The 21898-nt window shown below is 43.7% G+C and overlaps 1 protein-coding gene across 1 annotated transcript in view; it reads left to right on the top strand.

Annotated features, from left to right (window-relative positions):
* IQCA1 (IQ motif containing with AAA domain 1) overlaps positions 1 to 21898 on the top strand; it is a 187887-nt gene that overhangs the window by 107904 nt on the left and 58085 nt on the right. Inside the window, 2 exon segments of the mRNA XM_061412712.1 lie at positions 5554 to 5660; positions 5827 to 5928. Coding sequence (XP_061268696.1) covers positions 5554 to 5660; positions 5827 to 5928 — 209 coding nt within the window.

The raw sequence follows: 21898 nt of genomic DNA, 5'->3' as shown, positions 1-21898 counted from the left end.
GAGCCCACGTGAAGCCGGACCTTCACATCCTCCTCCTGTGCGCCCCGTGCTCTTCCTCCCACAAGCTGCTCACACTCACACATCCAGGCTGTCGTGCCTTCTGTTCCCTTTGCCTGGAATGCTTGTCCCTTCAGGCCTCCCCTGAGACCCAGGTGGGATGACAGTCTCCCGCCTCACCTGTGCCCGCCCCAGAGCCGCAATATTTGCCTCCACCTGACTTCCAGGGGTGTGTTCCCATCTCCCCACAGCAGGGCAACAGGTCTGTGAGAACCAGGCAGCTTTGTCAGTCACTCAGTCATGTGTGACTCTTTGCGACCCCATAGACTGCAGCCCACCAGGCTCCTCTGCCCATGGGATTTACCAGGCAAGAATACTGGAGTGGGTAGCCATTTCTGTCTCCAGGGGGTCTTCCTGACCCAGAGATCGAACCCAGGTCTCCTGCACTGCAGGCAGATTCTTTCCTGTCTGAGCCACCAGGGACAGGGCATGAAATTTCATAAATTATGAATAAATCAGGTTTATGGATAAATCTGAATCTAGCCAATGCATTTTAAATGAACAAATGAATGTATGAATAAATGCCCTTGGATGGTGTAACTGGAAGGCAGAGTTTTTTTTTTTTTTTTAATTATGATCTTTTTAATACTCTCTGGCTTTAAGGTACCGCATTATTTTGATAAAAATTAATTTGGGGGACATCTAACATTCCTATGGGAAGCCCACAGACCCACACAGCAAAGCTCTTGAAACAACCCACACCTTGTGTGTAATTACCCTGTAATTCCATCAAGGCTAAGAAAACTGCCAGCTGCTCGGGAGCAGGAGACATGAAACATGATTTTCCTCGTTGGCTGTTGGGGTGTTTGATGAGTTATCTGACATGTCTTCGGTAACTTACAGAAATTCAGTGTCTTCATCTGAGATTCCTTTTCATAAAAATCAAAGGCTTTCCTTCTCAAAGGAAGCATTAGCATTTTAATCACTGATACTAAGCCCCCTCCTCGGTCTACTTCTGAGCCGATGAAAACTGCCCCGGCCCTGGCTTCTCCCACTCTCAGATTAAAAACTCGTTCTCTGCTACAGGAAAGAGGGGTCAGTTGTTTCCCTTTGAGAACATGGATAGCTTCCTGCATTTATAAATGTCCATGAAATTCTTGAAGGGATCGTGCCCTGTGCAAAAGTGTCATGAGAAAAACAACGTTTCAGTGGAAAACTAGGTCCATTTACGTCATCTCTAGTAAAACCCACGAAGGCTGCTCGGAAGTGCTTTATCTGTAAATCGGAGGCACAGCCCGAGTGCGGATGTCACGGGGTGCCACTGCTTCACATAAAGAATCGTATCTTGCTTTCCTTTCTGTTGAATATTGTGTGTTCCTTTCACTATTAAATGCATTACTTCCTGTCTTATCTATCCCCTGAAAAAGCAAAGCAGCTTCCTTTGAATAACAAAGGGGTTTTGCTCTAAAAGACCTTAATGAAGCAGGTGGGGTTTGCTTGCAAAGATTTAATTATCAACCAAGATTCAGTCGTCATCTGTTAGAAGAGAGTTGTTATTGTTATTGCTGAGTGTTGTTGCTTTTTAGTCAATATGTCTGACTCCTTGCGACCCCATGGACTGCAGCCCGCCAGGCTCCTCAGCTCATAGGATTTCCCAGGCAAGAAGACTAGCGTGGGTTGCCATGTCCTTCTCCAGGGGATCTTCCAGACCCAGGGATCAAACCCACGTCTCCTACTTGGCAGGCTGAGATGGTTGAATGGCATACTGACTCAATGGACATGAGTCTGAGCAAGCTCTGGGAGTTGGTAATGGACAAGGAAGCCTGGCATCCACGGGATTGCAAAGAGTCAGACATGACTGAGCAACTGAACTGAACTGAACTTGGCAGGTGGACTCTGCCACTGAGCCAGCACAAAAATCCCGGTATTGTTGACGAGTAGAACATTTTAGCGCAGTTATATTTTCAAGGGGTAAAACTTACCATTTTAAACCCATAAAAAAGAATTTAAACCCATATTATTCCTACATTTCAGAGTTTCCTTCAGTGTAAGCTTATGTAGATTTCAGAAAATGCACAGAGATGGAGCAGTTCCCTTCAGGCCCATGAATTAACCGCCCTTCATGTACTCACACCTCACAAGCTCTGCAAAATCCCCCTTCCACGGGGTTCAGGCCAAAGAAGAAATTCTCAGATATTTATGACTTAAGACATTTTTTCACATCAGAGGAGTGGGATAGACCATGTAGTCAATGCGTTCTTGCCCTGACACTCATGAGCAGGATAGCTGTCTCTTGCTGACACTCTCCATGGGAATGACTATTCAAAATGACGACTCTTCAGAGCCAGCTTTCCAGACATTTCTTGTGTGCCCATCCCTGCCGCACCTGGCCCCCATCTGTCTTGTTTGGGTCTTCTGCCCCTTGGGACCCCGCAGTCCCAGGCTGGCTACCTCCCCCATCGGGGTGGTGATTCTGCTTGAAGTGAAAGTCGCTCAGTCGTGTCCGACTCTTTGCCACCCCATGGACGAGACAGTCCATGGCATTCTCCAGGCCAGAATACTGGAGTGAGTAGCCTTTCCTTTCTCCGGGGGATCTTCCCAACCCAGGGATCGAACCCAGGTCACCCTCACTGCAGGCGGATTTTTTACCAGCTGAGCCACCAGGGAAGCCCAAGAATACTGGAGTGGGTAGCCTATCACTTTTCCAGAGGATCTTCCTGTCCCAGGAATCGAACTGGGGTCTTCTGCATTGCAGGCAGGTTCTTTACCAACTGAGCTATGAGGGAAGCCCTGATTGAACTTTAAAAAAAAAAAAATTTATTTGGCTGAGTCTTAGTTGCGACACACAGGATCTTTGATATTCCTTGCAGCGTGCGGTTCTTTCCGTTGTGGTAGTCAGACTCTTAACTGCAGCATATGAGACCTAGTTGCCTGGCCAGGGATGGAACCTGGGCCCCCTGCATTGAGAGCGCAGAGTCTTAGCCACTGGACCCAGGGAGGTTCCCTCCCCTTGACCTTTGACCCTCACCTCTGACGGGCGTCCAGGAGGCACACCCCCAAGCTCCTCCAGCCCCATCTCATCCCATTGTCTGAGCCTCAGCAGTGACTGGGCCACCTCCCACCTGGCCACCCTGCCAGGGAAGAACCCATGGGTGCATCAATTTTACGAAAATTTCAGCACTTTTGTGATGTGTTATCTTTTTCTTATACATTCACAGTCGTTACCCTAGAAAGGATCTGGGCACGTTCAACATCATCTTTTTCAAAAACCTGCCGCTGAAACTTTGCATCACTGGTAGATTTCTCCTTCCCATCTTCCTATGATGGGCCAAGGATTGGTGGAGCCCTGCGCAGGCCACACTGCCCTCGGTCTAGCTGGGGGAGACTGCTAAGCCTGAGAGCCCTTGCCAGGCCTGAAATCCAGACAGGCCAACCCCTCTGCCCAGCCAGCTGTCCAGGAAGTGAGCCGGCCCACCAGACCTGTGTGAGGTCAGCAGTTTGTGATGACCCTCTTCGGCTTTCAGAAACCTCCCTGCCAGCCTCTGGGAGCAGCATCAGGGTGTCCCCCCAGGACTTGTGCAACTGACCCACACTTCTGGAAAATCGGGACTCCCCGTCTCCCTCCATTTGTGTCCTGTGTGGTCCTGACTCGGATCCCTGTAAGAGGACACCTGCCATGGTCCTGTGTCCTCTCTTCCACTTACTAAAAACAAGTGTTTTTAACTGTTCTTAGCACAGCCACTGTCCCGCCTGGCCCCTCGCCTCTTGGGGGTGGAGATTGTTAATAAGCAAAGGACGACGTAGGGCCAGCAGCTGGTAAGTGATTAGGATGCAGGGTCCCCCTGACAGGGGTTCCCCCTGGCCGGAGCTTTCAGGCCATTCCATGCCTGGCTCTCCATTCTTGTGTGTCTGCCTCTTGTGGCCTTGTTGCTCTGTCGCCCGGGATCTGCAGTTCCCACCGTGTCTCATCCCTTCTCCTTTCCTGTCTCACTGCTTCTGCTCACCCCTGGCCTCTGTGATTTACCCAGAGATTCCACCCTCCTTTTTCGTCTGTGTGCCCACTTAGCTCTGCCCTTTGCCTACAGGGTTGACCGCTTGGCTCCCTGTGCACCCAGACATGCATTTCTGTCTGTGGCTGTGACTGTTCTCTGGGTGTTGAGTGTAAGTGCCAGCCCCTCCCTACTTGGTCAGCTGTGTCAGGGGACACACTCCTGTCCGATCTTCCGCCCCGTCACTCACCACCTGCCGTCCAGACCCCGCACAGGCCCCCTTTCTTCCCGGTCGTAGCCATTGTCAGACGGAGGTGGGCGTCCCCGCAGCCCTCGACTGCCCTCCCGAGTTGAGCAGCATCAGTGCCTCCAGGGACCAGCGCCCAGCAAAGTGGCCCAGCTACATGGTGGTTGCAGGTTTGATTCCAGCAGATTTTCATCACAGTCTGAACACAAATTCAAGGAAGAGATCCCTTCCCCAGCTGGCAAGTCTTTTTCCCCCGGGAGATCTTCCAGTCCCACGGCCAGGGTCCAGGTGTCTGCACCTCTGTGAACATTTGGAATTCCCCTTCTGAGAAAACAGCTTTATTTCCACTTATTCCAGTGATACAAAATTACCCTTATTTCCTCTAACCATCCTCCTAACTGCCAGGGTAAGGCCAAAGGGACATGTAAAATATATATGATTTCAAAAACATCCCAAAAGTAATACAAAAATACAGCTGTTGAATTCGGGATGAGTAATGGGTATTTGTGTGTTCAGTGTTGGCTTTTAATAGGGCCCAAGGTAAGTCACGGGTAAGCTGAACTAGCAACAAAATCTCTCCCATTTCATTGAATCATGTGAATAATAGAACTAATGGAAAACGTATTACAGAAACAGTCACCTATAATTGCATAACCCCATAATTATTGTTGTTGCTGTTCAATCGCTAAGTCATGTCTGCTCTTTGTGATCCCATGGACTGCAGCATACCAGGCTCCCTTGTCCTTCACTGTCTCCTGGAGTTTACTTAGATTCGTGTCCATTGAGTCGGTGATGCCATCCAACCATCTCATCCTCTGTCGTCCCCTTCTCCTCCTGCCTTCAATCTTTCTCAGGGTCTTTTTCAATGAGTCAGCTCTTCACATCAGGTGGCCAAATGATTGGAGCTTCAGCTTCAGCATTTCCAATGAATATTCAAGACTGATTTCCTTTAGGATTGACTGCTTTGATCTCCTTGCAGTCCAAGGGACTCTCAAAAGCCTTCTCCGGCACCACAGTTCGAAAGCATCAGTTCTTGGGCGCTCAGCCTTCTCTGTGGTCCAGCTCTCACATCCATACATGACTATGATGGTACAGAATGGTACCATTTGTTTCATACTTCGTTATTAGAGCTTTTCACATTAGCAATTTCCTTCTTTATTTTTCAGATGTTGTACAGGCACAGTTCTTCCATTTGGAAAGTGGAAAAGAAGGACATAGGGTAGAAAATTGAATTTGTGTTATATTTCACGAAACTGCCTTTGTTAGTCTTCATGTAGAAAAAAAATTCATTTTCTTTTTCTTTCTCCTTCTGGAGTGCAGACCTGTGGAAGAATAAAGACGAATCGTGGAATTTCCCCCAGGACTATGACCCTGAACTGATTAAGGAAGACAAGCGGAAGGAGCTGGAGTCAGAGATCAGAGTGCAGGTAAAGCGGCCTTAATGCCGGAGTCCTAGTCAAGTCTTCCACTGCAGTGCTTCTTTATAACGTCCTGTTCGTGACCTACCCAGAATTTAAGCTGTTTCTAACTTTGCAAAGAAAACACAAAGCAGGCAAGTTCACCTAAAACATAGTATCTTTTATATTGACCTAGGTTGATGAGCTGATGAGACAGGAACTAAAAAACTTGAAACTAGCTGTGAACAGAGAGAAGGAACTATCAGCGAGAACAGGAAAGAAGAAAGGAGGTAAAAAGGTGAGTGATGCTTACGCTCGGGAGGCAGAAGGCAGAACTGAGCTGTGACCAGGAGCCCGGCCCCAGAGGCCAGGGTTGGTCCAGGCATCCTGGCTGCCCTGGGCTGCTTTCCAGGAAACGTGCCTGCCTGTGGTGAGCTTCCCTTGGTCCACTGTGCGTTGGTGCACCAAACGCGTAGCCCTCAGGGTTGTGGGATCATAAATGGGATAAATCCAGTCTGGGAGTGACCTCCCCACCCTCCTCACTGCGGATCCGTGGTACCCAAGCCCACAGGTGGGATGAGAACTCTCAGAGGAGCTAGGACATGTGCCTCAAATGCCCACCGCCCTGTAGAAGATCTGTGGGGGAGGAGGCCAGTGGCAAAGAGCGGCTTCTTGGAGAGTCAGGGAATCTGATGAATTGAATTTTAAGTTGCCACTCATCCATCTACCAGTGGTTTAGAGGCCAGTCAGATCCCAATATTCAATGTTATGTACTGGGGTCCTGTGAGATAATAGAAAATGTTCCTACTGGTCTCTGCCCCCACTTGCTGGCATGGAACTCCTGGAACCCTTGTAAATTCCTAAGTGATAAGTGCACTGGAAGCCTCTCTTGTTACAATGAAGCAATTCTGGGTGGGTTTCTGGGTGGCTCCCAGGTTGGGGCTTGTTCCCACCAGAAGGGCCAAGCGGTGATCAGAAGCCTGGAAATCACAGTTCCATCTACCCCATTCCAAAGAGAGGGGAGAGGAGCTGGACATGGAGTCAATACTTGATCATGCCCGTGTGAGGGGGTTTCTGTAAAACCCCAATAATCACAGGCTTTGAAGAGTTTCCAAGTGAGTGAACACAATCACATGCTGGAAGGGTTGTTGTTGTTCAGTCGCTTGGTCGTGTCCGACTCTTTGCGACCCCTTGGACTGCAGCACACCAGGCTTCCCTGTCCATCACCATCTCCCGCAGTTTGCTCAAACTCATGCCCATTGAGTCAGTGATACCATCCAAGCATCTCATCCTCAGTCACCCCCTTCTCCTCCCACCTTCAATCTTACCCAGCATCAGGGTCTTTTCAAATGAGTCGGCTCTTCACGTCAAGTGGCCAAAGTATTGGAGTTTCAGCTTCAGCATCAGTCCTTCCAGTGAAAATTCAGGATTGATTTCCTTTGAATTGACTGGTTTGATCTCCTTGCAGTCCAAGGGACTCTCAAGAGTCTTCTCCAACACCACAGTTCAAAAGCATCAATTCTTCAACGTTCAGCCCTCTTTAAGGTCCAACTCTCACATCCATACATGACAACTGGAAAAAAACAGAGCTCTGACTAGGAGGATCTTTGTCAGCAAAGTGATGTCTCTGCTTTTGAATACACTGTCTAGGTTGGTCATAACTTTCCTTCCAAGGAGCAAGCGTCTTTTAATCTCATGGCTGTAGTCACCATCTGCAGTGATTTTGGAACCCAAGAGTATAAAGTCTGTCACTGTTTCCATTGTTTCCCCATCCATTTGCCATGAAGTGATGGGACCGGATGCCATGATCTGTTTTTTGAACGTTGAGTTTTAAGCCAACTTTTTCACTCTTCTATTTCACCTCCATCAAGAGGCTCTTTAGTTCTTTTTCACTTTCTGCCATAACAGTGGTGTCATCTGTGTATCTGAGGTTATTGATATTTCTCCCAGCAATCTTGCTTCCAGCTTGTGCTTCATCCATCCCGGCATTTCACATGATGTACTCTACATAGAAGTTAAATAAGCAGGGTAACAATATACAGCCTTGACGTATTCCTTTCCCAATTTGGAATCAGTCCATCGTTCCATATCCGGTTCTAACTGTTGCTTCTTGACCTGCATACAGGTTTCTCAGGAGGTAGGTATGGTGGCCTGGTATTCCCATCTGTTTAATAATTTTTCAGTTTGTTGTGATCCACACAGTCAAAGGCTTTGGCTTCGTCATGAAGCATAAGTAGATGTTTTTCTGGAATCCTCTTGCTTTTTCTAGAAGGGTACCGCACCCCAACTTCATAGAGACAGAAGCTCCTGTGCCCAGGACCCTCCCAGACCTTGCCCTACACACCTCTTTATCTGATTGTTCTTCTGTGTCCTTTATCGTGTCCTTTGATGACTTGATAAGTGTGTTTCCATGAGTTATGTGAGCCACTCTAACAAATTCATCAAACCAGAGAAGGGGGTCATGGGAACCGTAGATTTATAGCTGGTTGATCAGAAGCACAGGTGACAGTCTAGACTTGTGATTGTCATTTGGAGTGGGGTGGGGGCAGTTTTGTGGGATATCACCCTTCACCTGTGGGATGGGACTCTATATCTCCAGGTCAACAGTGTCAGAATTGAGTTAGATTGTAGGAGCCCCAGCTGGTGTTGCAGAAGATTTCCTGGTGGAGGAAACCCCCATACAACTGGCATCAGAAGTGCAGTGAACGTGGTTCCCTTGGGTCCAGAGCCAGCTGTGCCTCTGGGGCCAGGATACTCCAGGCAGAGGAGCTGGCAGGGGTGTGGGCTTTCTCAAGTTCCCACAGTGCATCAGCCCTCCCTGGGACTCACACACTCCCTGAGTTTGTCACACTCTCAACTGCATTAGCGATTAGTTTGCCAGCCCAGGGGGACATGTGGTGTCTTTACAGTGACTCTATCCTGAAGCCTTTTGTGTTGATTTTACACTTTACAGTTTTACGGCTTACCTCTGACTCTTCAGATTAACACCTGAATGTCCTTCATGCACCTCTTCTGAGCCTCCATCATTGTAGCCCAACGCATGCTTAGTCGCTCAGTCGTGTTCCACTCTTTATGACACTATGGACTGTAGCCCACCAGGCTCCTCTGTCCACGAGATTCTCCAGGCAGAAATACTGGAGTGGGTATCCATTTCCTTCTCCAGGCGATCTTCCTGACCCAGGGATTGAACCCAGGTCTCCTGCCTTGCAAGATTCTTTGCCATCTGAACCACCAGGGAAGCCCATAGCCTGATGAGGGTTCTCTATATGTAACTCCCATAAATAGGTGAGGGCACCTATTTATGCCACCGGTTGACCCCGTTAATGAATTTCCTGTCTTCAAAAAGTGATGCTGTAATGACTGAATGGGGCAATCAAGCCAAGCAAAAGGGAAAATGAAGACAGGAGGTGGCTGCACCCCTCCAGCTGCGACTCGGCTTCCTCTCCTTAGCCAACAGCTGGTCATCCGTCTGGTGCTGCTGCCCCTCCCACTCCTTGAAGCCTGGCGTCTGCCCTCCACCATGGCCTAGCTCATGAAGTGTCCCAGGATGGGGTTGCTGTGAATTTCCCTCTTGGAATTAAACTGGTTGAACACACAATAGATGTGCTCAGGGTACCCCCAACAGATTGATGGTAATTGTGTAAATGTAGAGTTTTGAGTTCTCAAAACTCCAATCCATGCGACCTTGGGAGACATAAATATGATTTCGTTTCGTAAGCTGAGACTTAATTAGCTATATTAAATCCCCTCCTTAAGAAGACCATTAGAAGAAGGGGAAGGGACAACCTTGAACATCGGAAAGGAGAAAAAGGACTCAGAGGGATACAATTTGGCTGTTATTCCAGCTTTATCCAGAGAAAGTGAGTTGATCAGAGATTATACAGCCACCTGAGCACCCCTCTTGAAATACAGATATGACGTTAGCACTCCATACTGAAACCCTTCAGTGACACCCTAGTTCCCACAAGGATAAAGCTGACAATCTTCTGCCAGGCTGACAAAGCCATGCTTGACCTGGGAAGGGCTCCGTCTTCAGGCTCATCACCCCCTTCTCCCTCCCTGGCTGCACTCCAGCACCCTGAGCTTCCTCTTTGTCCGTCAAACACGCTGCGCTCCCTCCCACCACAGGCTGCTCTCTCTGGAACTGTGTTTGCTCCCACACCCTCATCCTGAGTGTAGTTAAACCCCTACTCATCCCTGGGGTCAGTCCAAGTCCTTTCTCCTCGAGGAAACCTTCTGGGACCTCTGAGTAATCCTGGTGGCTCTGCAGGCACTGGACACTGTGCTGTAGTGGCCTCCGGCTGCTTTGTCACAGTTTTCGTGTTATATTTACTGACAAGATCTTTCTGTTAGTATCTGCCTTCCCGTATCCACTGAAGTGCAGGACTGTGTGACTGTCTTTGCTGCTCACTATTGTAAACCTTTCTGGCACACAGCAAGTCCTCAGCACATATTTTTGAGTGAGTTGATTCATCAAATCCAGATCCTATGCAGATTGACCCCTCTCAGCTAGATCAGTGCCTTAAGATGCCACAGTCATGGCATTGGTGAAAATTCAGCGCATCCAGGCACCTTCTTTGCTATTCCATACTCAATAAGCAACCTCCCAGTGAGTTACTGTGGTTTCGTGTTTATTTTGTAACAGGAGAGAAAGCTATAGCCTATTTCAGCAATGATACCTCACAGTACAGTTTAATCTACTTAGCTTACAGTTTTGTCCACCTTCTCTTGTGATTTGGAGATACAAAAGCTGATATTGAGGGACAGATCATCTTTACTAATTGTTTCTTTCAGTAGTATTTATTGAGCACTGTATGCCAAGTGCAGTTCAAGGCATTTGAGGTCCACAAGATAACGAGACAGACAAAGAGTCTGTCCTGGCAGAAACAAGTTTCCAGATACACAGGACTGTCAATCAACCCTGGATGGGCTGTAGCTCCCATTATGACATCACTGCCATAGCAATAGCATCCATGGCAGGTGCTCTCTGGGGAGACGGCCCACTGTGGTCTGGCCACGGTTTCCTCATCCTGTTCTGGAGTAACCTGGAGTGTGTGTGGCCCCCAGCTTTGGCCATGGCCAGTGTGGGCAGATAGAAATTTAGAATCGTCTTTTTAAAGAAACAAATGAACATGCTACAACTGAAAAGTATGGTATCCAAAAGTAAGAAGTCTTCTACCTGGTTTAACAACAGTGTGGACATAGTAAATGTAGGTTGACCTCAAAGGCAAATCAGTAGGAAATACAAACTGAAGTAAAGAAAAAATAATAATATAAAGAACAGAGAAGAAGGGAGATTTGAGGCATAATCAAATGTTGTAACATATGTGCAATTAGAATTTGCCCAAAAACAGGAGGATGGAACAGAAGCAATAAATGAAAAAGTAATGTTTGTTAAATTTTCCAGTTCAGATGAAATACACAAAGCCACGAATTCAAGAGCTTCACTGAGGTTCAAGAAAAATGAGGTCCAGACACGTCGGTCAAACGCTGAAAGTCAAAGGAAAGTCTTACTAGGTTTTTTTTTTTTTTTAAAAAAAGCACATTTCCTTCAGGGTCATGAAAAATAAGAAAGACTATGGAGTCTCTCCGCAGAAACTATGAAAGCAAGAAGGAACGAAGTGGCATCCTGAAGGACTGGGGAAAAAATAATCACCAATCTAGAATTCATACCCAATGAAAATATCCTTCAAAACTGAAAATAGAGATATTTCCAGACAAACAAAATCTGAGAGGACTCATCAGCCACGGACCCACAATGTGAAAACACTAAAGGGATGTTATTCTTCAGGCTGAAGGAGAGTTAGCTCAGGTGGGAGAACAGAGAGCAGAGAGGTAAAGGGAATTCTCAGCTCTGAGAAACGGGAACATAGGGCAAATGTAAAAGGCTGAGGACTCCTAGAATAACCTGGCTTTTAAAGCAAGCAGAGTAGGAGCCATGTGTGTCTGTTCCATATACACAAATAACATACAGAAGAAAGGGCAGACAGCAGTAAATGGGTGTGTGGCTTGATTGCATTTCTCAGGGAACCATGAAGGGCTAATCTAAGGTAAATTGTAATAAGCTGATGATGTGTTTTGTAATTTTTTTAAATGATACTAAAATGTATAGCAAAAGAGGAATAGCAAAGATAAGTAGAGAAATAAAAATTAATTGAAAAGGATACAAGAAGGAAAAATAGGAATAAAAAGAAAAGTAAATTAATAAATAATGAAAAGAAATGCAGAGGCTTATAGCATAGTGGGCTTCCCTGGTGGCTCAGTTGGTAAAGGATCCGTCTGCAGTGTGGAAGACCTGGGTTCAATCCCTGGGTTGGGAAGATCCCCTGGAGAAGGGAAAGGCTACCCACTCCAGTGTTCTGGCCTAGAGAATTCCATGGACTAAGTCCATGGGGTCGCAGAGAGTTGGACACAACTGAGTGACTTTCACTTCACTTCACAGCATAATACAAAAATGTTTAGGTTTCATTGAAAGTCACTCATCATACAAGAACCTGGAAGATCTCAAACTGAAGGAAAATAGATAGTAGATCCCAAGTCTGAAATGTCAGAGATGTCAGAATTATCTGACAAACATTTTAAGGTTGTCATGGTTAAAATCTCTCAATGAGTAATTATGAAGCTACTATACACAGATTAAAAAAATATAAAACCTCAACAAAATAGTTTATGATACAAAGAAGAAACGGATATTTTAGAACGGAAAAGTACAGTATCCAAATTATTGGTTGAGCTCAGCAGCTGAATAAAGGTGACACTGAATTGGACGATAGGACAATAGAAATTATCCAATAAGAACAACAGAGAAAATCAACTGAAAAAAAAACAAAAGCTAAACAGAGAATCAGGGACAGTGGGACTGTTAAAAAAAATCTTACATTTACGTCATCAGAATCTCAGAAGAGAAGGAGGATGAAACTGAAAAAGCATTTTGAGAAATAATGATTGAAATCTTCCCAAATTTCATAAAGAGATATAAACCTGCAGATTTAAGAAGCTGAGTGAACCCCAAACAAAATAAATCCAAAGAAATCTGGTCTGAGATACGTCATAATTAATCTTCTGAATACTGAAGACAAAGAAAAAGTCTGGAAAGCGTTGAGGGAGAAAAATAAAGTGACCCTTTACCTATAGGGAAAAACACCTTAAATGCCTGTGGATTGCTCACAAGAAATTGAGACTAGAAGAAAGGATACAGTACCGTTTCAAGCACTGAAAGAACTTATATGCCACCAGAATTTATACCCAGCAAAAATATTCTTCAACAGTGAAGAGGAGGAAATCAAGATGAAGGAAAACTAAGATTTTTTTTTCACCAGTAGAATCACCCTCAGAGAATTTCTAAAGGAACTTCTTTAAATAAAAAGGAAAACCTGGAGTACCAGAAGGCAAGAAAGAACTTGTAAGCAAAAACATAGGTAAAAAGAATAGGCGTTTCTGCCCTTTCTAAATTATGTTATTTGATTGAAGTAAAAATTATAATAATGTTTGACATGGTTCTCAATGTATGCGGAGGAAATATTTTAAAATGTTAGGAAATGATGGGGGTATGAGCTAAAGGATATAAAGGGAATTACAGTTTTTCTACTTGACTCAAAATATGACATGAACAGACTGTGATAGCTATACATATATAATGTAACACCCAGGGCAACTGCAGAAAACTATCCAAAGAGATACACTTAAAGAACACCATCAAAGGGAAATTCTAAAAAAAAAAAATGAAGTCACTCACAGGATGACAGGAAAAAACAAATAAAGAAACAAAAAATATAACAGAAAAAAATAAAATGGTAGGCTGAAGTCCTAACATATCAATAATTACATTAAATACAAATAGTCTAAATACAATAATTAAAAGGCAGAGATTAGCAAAGTGTATTTAAAAATATGACCCAACTATATCTTCAGGAACCTCATTTGATATATTATGATATAAGCAGGTATAAGTAAATGGATGGGGAATATATACCATGCAAACAATCAAAAGAAAGCTATTATAATGTCACATAAAGGAGATTTCAGAGCTGAGAAAATTGTCAAAGACAGGGAAGAACATTATATGTGGTAAAAGAGCCAAACCACAAAATACATGGTAATCCTAAATGTTCACACGCCAAACAGCAGAACCACAAAACATAGGAAGCAAAATCCAATAGAACGAAAGGAAAAACAAAAATCTACAATTACAATTGGAGACTCAACACAGAATTCTCAAGAACTGATAAAATACTAGGCAGAAGATCATTAACAAGGATATTGAAGAACTCAACACCACCAGCAACAAACAGAATCTAGTTCACATGTATAGAACACTCTACTCAACTTCCCTGCTGGCTCACATAGTAAAGAATCTGCCTGGAATGCAGAAGACCCGAGTTTGGTCCCTGGGTTGGGAAGATCTCCTGGAGAAGGAAATGGCAACCCACTCCAGTATTCTTGCCTGGAGAATTCTGTGGACAGAGGAGCCTGGCAGGCTACACAAAGAGTCGGACACTGTTGAGTGACTAGCACCACCCAACAAAGAGAATGCATATTCAAGTGGCCACAGAACATATTCCAAGGGGGACCATATTTTGTGCCATGGAACATATCTCAATAGATTGAAAAGGGTTGAAATCAAGAAGAGTGTCTTTCCCTACCACAATGGACTCAAACTAGAAATCAGGAACAGGAAAGTAAGAAGAAAATGTCCAGGCACAGAGAAACTAAACAGCACACTTCTAATTCATAGGAAAAAGAAAAACAAGATGAATAAAAGCATGTAACAAAAATGTAAGATATAAAAACACCTGGGATACAAGCAAAGCAGCCCTGAGAGGGAAATTTATGGCCTTAAACACATACACAGGGGCTTCCCTGATGGGCCAGTAGATAAAGAATCCCTGGCAGCTGAGCAAGTCAGTCACCCTAGGCCCCCAACACTTTTGCCATCATGGGCCCCTTCCTGGATGAAAAAAATACTAAAAAGATTACATGACTGGATTGCTATAAAGACAAGTATATACCAATAGGGGCTTCACAGTGGTAAAGAATCCACCTACCAATGCCAGAGACATAGGGACACGCGTTTGATCCCTGGGTCAGGAAGATCTCCTGGAGAAGGAAATGGCAACCCAAGCCAGTATTCTTGCCTGGAGAATCCCATGGATAGAGGAGCCTGGCAGGTTACAGTCCATGGCGTCACGAAGAGTCAGGCATGACTGAGTGACTAAGTACAAACAGATACACTAGAAAAAAAGAGGAAAAAGCTCAAATTCATCAGCCAAGTTCCTACCTTCAGAACCTAGAAAAAGAGGAGGAAAAAAAAAGTGAGCAGAAAGAAGAAAATAAAGACCAGAAATCAGTGAAATTGAAAACAGAAAAACTATAGAAAGTAAATAAAACAGAGCTGAGTTTTTTGAAAGTTATCAGTAATTTACAAACCTCTAGTAAGACTAACAGAGAAAAAACAAGTCACAAATTACCAACATCAGGAATGAAGCAAGGGTTGCCACCACTGACTGCAGACATAAAAAGAATAATTTCATAAAGGATACTATAAACAACTCCACACACATAATTTGACAACTTGGCACAAGATGGACCCACTTTCCCTAAAAAATACAAACTGCCACAACTCATTTGATAGGAAATAGATAAATTGACTAGCTCTACAACCATACAGAAGTCGAATTGTAATTAAAACAATTCCCCCACATAGAATCTCTGGGGCCAGACGATTTACTGGAGAATTCTACCAAATGTTCAAAGATAGATTAACTCCAATTATACACAGTCATGTCCAGAAAACAGAAGAAGAAGGAACACTTCCCAACTCATTTCATAACAAGCTAGTATTACCCTTAAATGAAAACCAGACAAAGACAGTACCAAAAAAAGAAAGTTGTAAGCCTGTATCCCTTGTGAATATGGATGCAAAATTCCTTAGCAAAATATTATCAAATAGAATGAAACAATAAAGAAAATTATAAACCGTGACCAAATGGAGTTTATTCCAAGAATGCAAGCCTCATTCAATATTTGAAAATCAGTAATGGAATCAACTATATTAATGGACTAAAGAAGAAAAAAAAATCACACGATCATATCAGTTGATACAGAAAAAGCATTTGACACAATTTAACACTCATAATAAGTTCCTCAGAGAAACTGGGATAGAGAACTTCCATAAGGTGATAAATTAACAAAAACACCCACAGCTAACTTTTTACTTAACAGGGAAAGACTAAATGTTTTTTCCCTAAGACTGGGAATAAGGCCAGTGTGTCCACTCAGTACACTTTCATGAATATAGTGCCAGACATTAGCCAGTGCAGTAGACAAGAGAAGGAAATAAAAGAAACAGTCCTTATTTGTAGATGACATGAATAGCTATTTAGAAAATCCCAAGGACTCTAAAAACTCCTAGGAATAAAAAAGTGCATTCAGCAAGGTTTTAGGATACAAGGGGAACATATAAAAATTAGTCATGTTTCTATCTACTAGCAATGAACAGGTAGACACCAGGATTAAAAATATATCACTTAACATCACTCAAAAATGAAATACCTAGGTGTAAAGCTAACAAAACATGTATAGGACTTGTATGCTAAAAGAACACCATGCTGATGAAAGAAATCAAAGACCTAAATAGACAGATGTACTATGCACATGGATTGGAAGACCACATGTTGTAAAGATGTCAGTTCTTTCCACACCAGTATACTAGATTAATCCAATTCTTATCGAAGTCCCAGAAAGATAGTTATAAACAGAGATAAGATTATCTTAAAAGGTATATGGAAAGACAGTGACTCTAGAATAGCTAAGATGATTTTGAAAAAAGAGCAATAAAATAAAAAGAATCCATGCATGTGATTTCAAGGCTCATTATACAGCCATAATAATCAAGACTGTTTGCTGTTGGTAGAGGGTTAAACCACAAATCAGTGAAACAGGAAAGTTGAGGTATAGGCTTGCACAAATAAACCTGACTGATTTTTGACAAAGATGCAAATGTAATTCAAGCAGAGAGGATAACCTTTTCAATAAATGGTGCTGGAGCAGGTGGACATCCACAGATTAAAAAAAAAGAAGAAAAACAACCTTAAGTCTTACATATTATACAAAAATTAACTCAAAATGGAGCATGGACTTAGATGTAAAATGTAAAACTATAACTTTTAAAAATATATAGGGGGATAAACACAATGGAATATTACTCAGCCATAAAAAGGAACACATTTGAGTCCATTCTAATGAAGTGGATGAACCTAGAACCTATTATACAGAGTGAAGTAAGTCAGAAAGAGAAAGATAAATGTCGTATTCTAACGCATATATACGGAATCTAGAAAAATGGTACCGAAGAATTTATCTGCAGGGCAGCAATGGAGGAAACAGACACAGAGAACAGACTTACGGACATGGGGCGAGGGGAGGAGAGGGTGAGATGTATGGAAAGAGTAACATGGAAACTTGCATTGCCGTATGTAAAATAGATAGCCAACGGGAATTTTCTGTATGACTCAGAAACCTCAAACAGGGGCTCTGTATCAACCTAGAGGGGTGGGATGGGGAGGGAGATGAGAGGGAGTTTCAGAAGGGAGGGGATGTATGTATACCTATGGCTGATCCATGTTGAAGTTTGACAGAAAACAACAAACTTCTGTAAAGCAATTAACCTTCAATTAATAAATAAATAAAATTTTTAAAAATTTATGGAAAAAATACATAGGGGAAAGTCTTTTGGATCTAAGGTTAGCAAAGCCTTCTTAGAATTAGCACTGAAAGCACAGATCCATTAAAGGAAAATTAGGATTTCATCAAAATTAAACATGTTTGTGAAAGAGCCTGTTAGGAGGGTGAAAAGACAAGCCACAGATTGGGAGAAAGTATTCACAAACCATGTATCTAATGGAGATCTAGTATGTAGAACATAAAAAGAACACTCAAAACTCAACACTTAAAAAAGAAAACAATCCGATTATAATACGGACAGAAGACATGAACTGACATTTCACCAAAGTGGATGTACAGAGGGGAAATGAGCACAGAAAGGATGCCTGTCGTGAGCCATTAGAAAAAAGCAAATTAAAACCACAAAGAAATCACTCCACACCCATGAGGATGGCTGAAATAAAAGCACTGGCAACATCACAGGGACAAACCATTATCACTCTTATATGATTGGTGGGAGGGTAAAATGGTGTGATCAGCACAGGAAATTTGGCATTTCTTAAAAAACCTAACATGCCACCGTGTGTGTTCCGTAGGTAAGTTGTGTCCGACTCTTTGCAACCCTGTGGACTGTAGCCCGCCTCTGCCCACGGAATTTTCCAGGCGAGAATACTCGAGTGGGTAGCCATTTCCTTCTCCAGGGATCTTCCAGACCCAGATATCCAACCTGCACAGGAGGACTCCTGTGTCTCCCATGTTGGCTGGTGGATTCTTTACCACCTGGGAAGCCCACGGCAACTGCCATACAACCCAGCGACTGCACTCAGGAGCATTTACCCCGGATAAATGAAGGCTTACACGCACACACACACGCATTTGTTGTACCATAATCAGTTCATAATAGCCCCAAACTAGAAACAACAATTGAGAGAAGAGTGAACTATTCGTGCATACAATAACCTGGAAACATTTCCTGAGAATTATTATGAGTGACACTGTTTCCACTGTTTCCCCATCTATTTCCCATGAAGTGATGGGACCGGATGCCGTGATCTTCATTTTCTGAATGTTGAGCTTTAAGCCAACTTTTTCACTCTCCACTTTCACTTTCATCAAGAGGCTTTTGAGTTCCTCTTCACTTTCTGCCGTAAGGGTGGTGTCATCTGCATATCTGAGGTTATTGATATTTCTCCTGGCAATCTTGATTCCAGCTTGTTTCTTCCAGTCCAGCATTTCTCATGATGTACTCTGCATATAAGTTAAATAAACAGGGTGACAATGTACAGCCCCTCCTTTTCCTATTTGGAACCAGTCTGTTGTTCCATGTCCAGTTCTAACTGTTGCTTCCTGACCTGCATACACATTTCTCAAGAGGCAGATCAGGTGGTCTGCTATTCCCATCTCTTTCAGAATTTTCCACAATTTCTTGTGATCCACACAGTCAAAGGCTTTGGCAAAGTCAGTAAAGCAGAAATAGATGTTTTTCTGGAACTCTCTTGCTTTTTCGATGATCCAGCAGATGTTGGCAATTTGATCTCTTGTTCCTCTGCCTTCTAAAACCAGCTTGAACATCAGGAAGTTCACGGTTCACATATTCCTGAAGCCTGGCTTGGAGAATTTTGAGCATTACTTTACTAGCGTGTGAGATGAGTGCAATTGTGCAGTAGTTTGAGCATTCTTTGGCATTGCCTTTCTTTGGGATTGGAATGAAAACTGACCTTTTCCAGTCCTGTGGCCACTGCTGAGTTTTTCAAACTTGCTGGCATATTGAGTGCAGCACTTTCACAGCATCATCTTTCAGCATTTGGAATAGCTCAACTAGAATTCTATCACCTCCACTAGCTTTGTTCGTAGTGATGCTTTCTAAGGCCCACTTAACTTCACATTCCAGGATGTCTGGCTCTAGGTCAGTGATCACACCATCATGATTATCTGGGTCGTGAAGATCTTTTTTGTACAGTTCTTCTGTGTATTCTTGCCATCTCTTCTTAATATATTCTGCTTCTGTTAGGTCCATACCATTTCTGTCCTTTATTGAGCCCATCTTTGCATGAAATGTTCCTTTGATATCTCTGATTTTCTTGAAGAGATCTCTAGTCTTTCCCATTCTGTTGTTTTCGTCTATTTCTTTGCATTGATCGCTAAAGAAGGCTTTCTTATTTCTTCTTGCTATTTTTTGGAACTCTGCATTCAGATGTTTATTTATATCTTTCCTTTTATCCTTTGCTTTTCACTTCTCTTCTTTTAACAGCTATTTGTAAGGCCTCCCCAGACAGCCATTTTGCTTTTCTGCATTTTTTTTCCAGGGGGATGGTCTTGATCCCTGTCTCCTATATAATGTCACAAACCTCATTCCATAGTTCATCAGGCACTCTCTCTATCAGATCTAGGCCCTTAAATCTACTTCTCACTTCCACTGTATAATCATAAGGGATTTGATTTAGGTCATACCTGAATGGTCTAGTGGTTTTCCCTACTTTCTTCAATTTAAGTCTGAATTTGGCAATAAGGAGTTCATGATCTGAGCCACAGTCAGCTCCTGGTCTTGTTTTTGCTGACTGTATAGAGCTTCTCCATCTTTAGCTGCAAAGAATATAATCAATCTGATTTCAGTGTTGACCATCTGGTGATGTCCATGTGTAGAGTCTTCTCTTGTGTTGCTGGAAGAGGCTGTTTGCTATGACCAGTGCATTTTCTTGGCAAAACTCTTATTAGTCTTTGCCCTGCTTCATTCCGTATTCCAAGGCCAAATTTGCCTGTTACTCCAGGTATTTCTTGACTTCCTACTTTTGCATTCCAGTCCCCTATAATGAAAAGGACATCTTTTTTGGGTGTTAGTTCTAAAAGGTCTTGTAGGTCTTCATAGAACCATTCAACTTCAGCTTCTTCAGCGTTACTGGTTGGGGCATAGACTTGGATTACTGTGATATTGAATGGCTTGCCTTGGAAACAAACAGAGATCATTCTATCGTTTTTGAGATTGCATCCAAGTACTGCATTTTGGACTCTTTTGTTGACCATGATGGCTACTCCATATCTTCTGAGGGATTCCTGCCCGCAGTAGTAGATATAATGGTCATCTGAGTGAAATTCACCCATTCCAGTCCATTTGAGTTCGCTGATTCCTAGAATGTCAACATTCACTCTTGCCATCTCTTGTTTGACCACTTCCAATTTGCCTTGATTCATGGACCTGACATTCCAGGTTCCTATGCAATATTGATCTTTACAGCATCGGACCTTGCTTCTATCACCAGTCACATCCACAGCTGGGTATTCTTTTTGCTTTGGCTCCATCCCTTCATTCTTTCTGGAGTTATTTCTCCACTTATCTCCAGTAGCATATTGGGCACCTACTGACCTGGGGAGTTTCTCTTTCAGTATCCTATCATTTTGCCTTTTCATACTGTTCATGGGGTTCTCAAGGCAAGAATACTGAAGTGGTTTGCCATTCCCTTCTCCAGTGGACCACATTCTGTTAGATCTCTCCACCATGACCCGCCCATCTTGGGTTACCCCATGGGCATGGCTTAGTTTCATTGAGTTAGACAAGGCTGTGGTCCTAGTGTGATTAGATTGACTAGTTTTCTGTGAGTATGGTTTCAGTGTGTCTGCCCTCTGATGCCCTCTTGCAACACCTACCGTCTTACTTGGGTTTCTCTTACCTTGGGCGTTGGGTATCTCTTCACGGCTGCTCCAGCAAAGTGCAGCCATTGCTCCTTACCTTGGACGAGGGGTATCTCCTCACTGCCACCCTTCCTGACCTTCAGTGTGGGATAGCTCCTCTAGGCCCTCCTGCACCCGCACAGCCACGGCTCCTTGGACGTGGGGTTGGTCCTCCCAGTCACCACCCCTGGAAACAGTGTCAGACTTTATTTTTCTGGGCTCCAAAATCACTGCAGATGGTGATTGCAGCCACGAAATTAAAAGACGCTTACTCTTTGGAAGGAAAGTTATGACCAACCTAGAGAGCATATTCAAAAGCAGAGACATTACTTTGCCAACAAAGGTTCGTCTAGTCAAGGCTATGGTTTTTCCAGTGGTCATGTATGGATGTGAGAGTTGGACTGTGAAGAAAGCTGAGCACCAAAGAATTGATGCTTTTGAACTGTGGTGTTGGAGAAGACTCTTGAGAGTCCTTTGGACTGCAAGGAAATCCAACCAATCCATTCTGAAGGAGATCAGCCCTGGGATTTCTTTGGAAGGAATGATGCTAAAGCTGAAACTCCAGTCCTTTGGCCACCTCATGCGAAGAGTTGACTCATTGGAAAAGACTCTGATGCTGGGAGGGATTGGGGGCAGGAGGAGAAGGGGACAACAGAGGATGAGATGGCTGGATGCATCACCGACTTGATGGACGTGAGTCTGAGTGAACTCCGGGAGTTGGTGATGGACAGGGAGGCCTGGCGTGCTGCGATTCATGGGGTTGCAAAGAGTCGGACACGACTGAGCGACTGATCTGGTCTGATCTGATGATGAGTGAAAAGCAAGAAAGTAGCATACTCTAGGGTTCTGCTGATAGAACGTTCCTGAAAGGACAAAAATTGTAGAAACAGAGGAGGGATTAGAGGTATCTAGTAAAGCTGGGGCGGCCGAGGGAGCAGCTT

This window comes from Bos javanicus, chromosome 3 (assembly GCF_032452875.1).
Source record: "Bos javanicus breed banteng chromosome 3, ARS-OSU_banteng_1.0, whole genome shotgun sequence".
Taxonomy (NCBI): domain Eukaryota; kingdom Metazoa; phylum Chordata; class Mammalia; order Artiodactyla; family Bovidae; genus Bos; species Bos javanicus.
The sequence above is the reverse complement of the archived record's forward strand: the minus strand, read 5'-3'. Positions and strand labels throughout refer to the sequence as shown.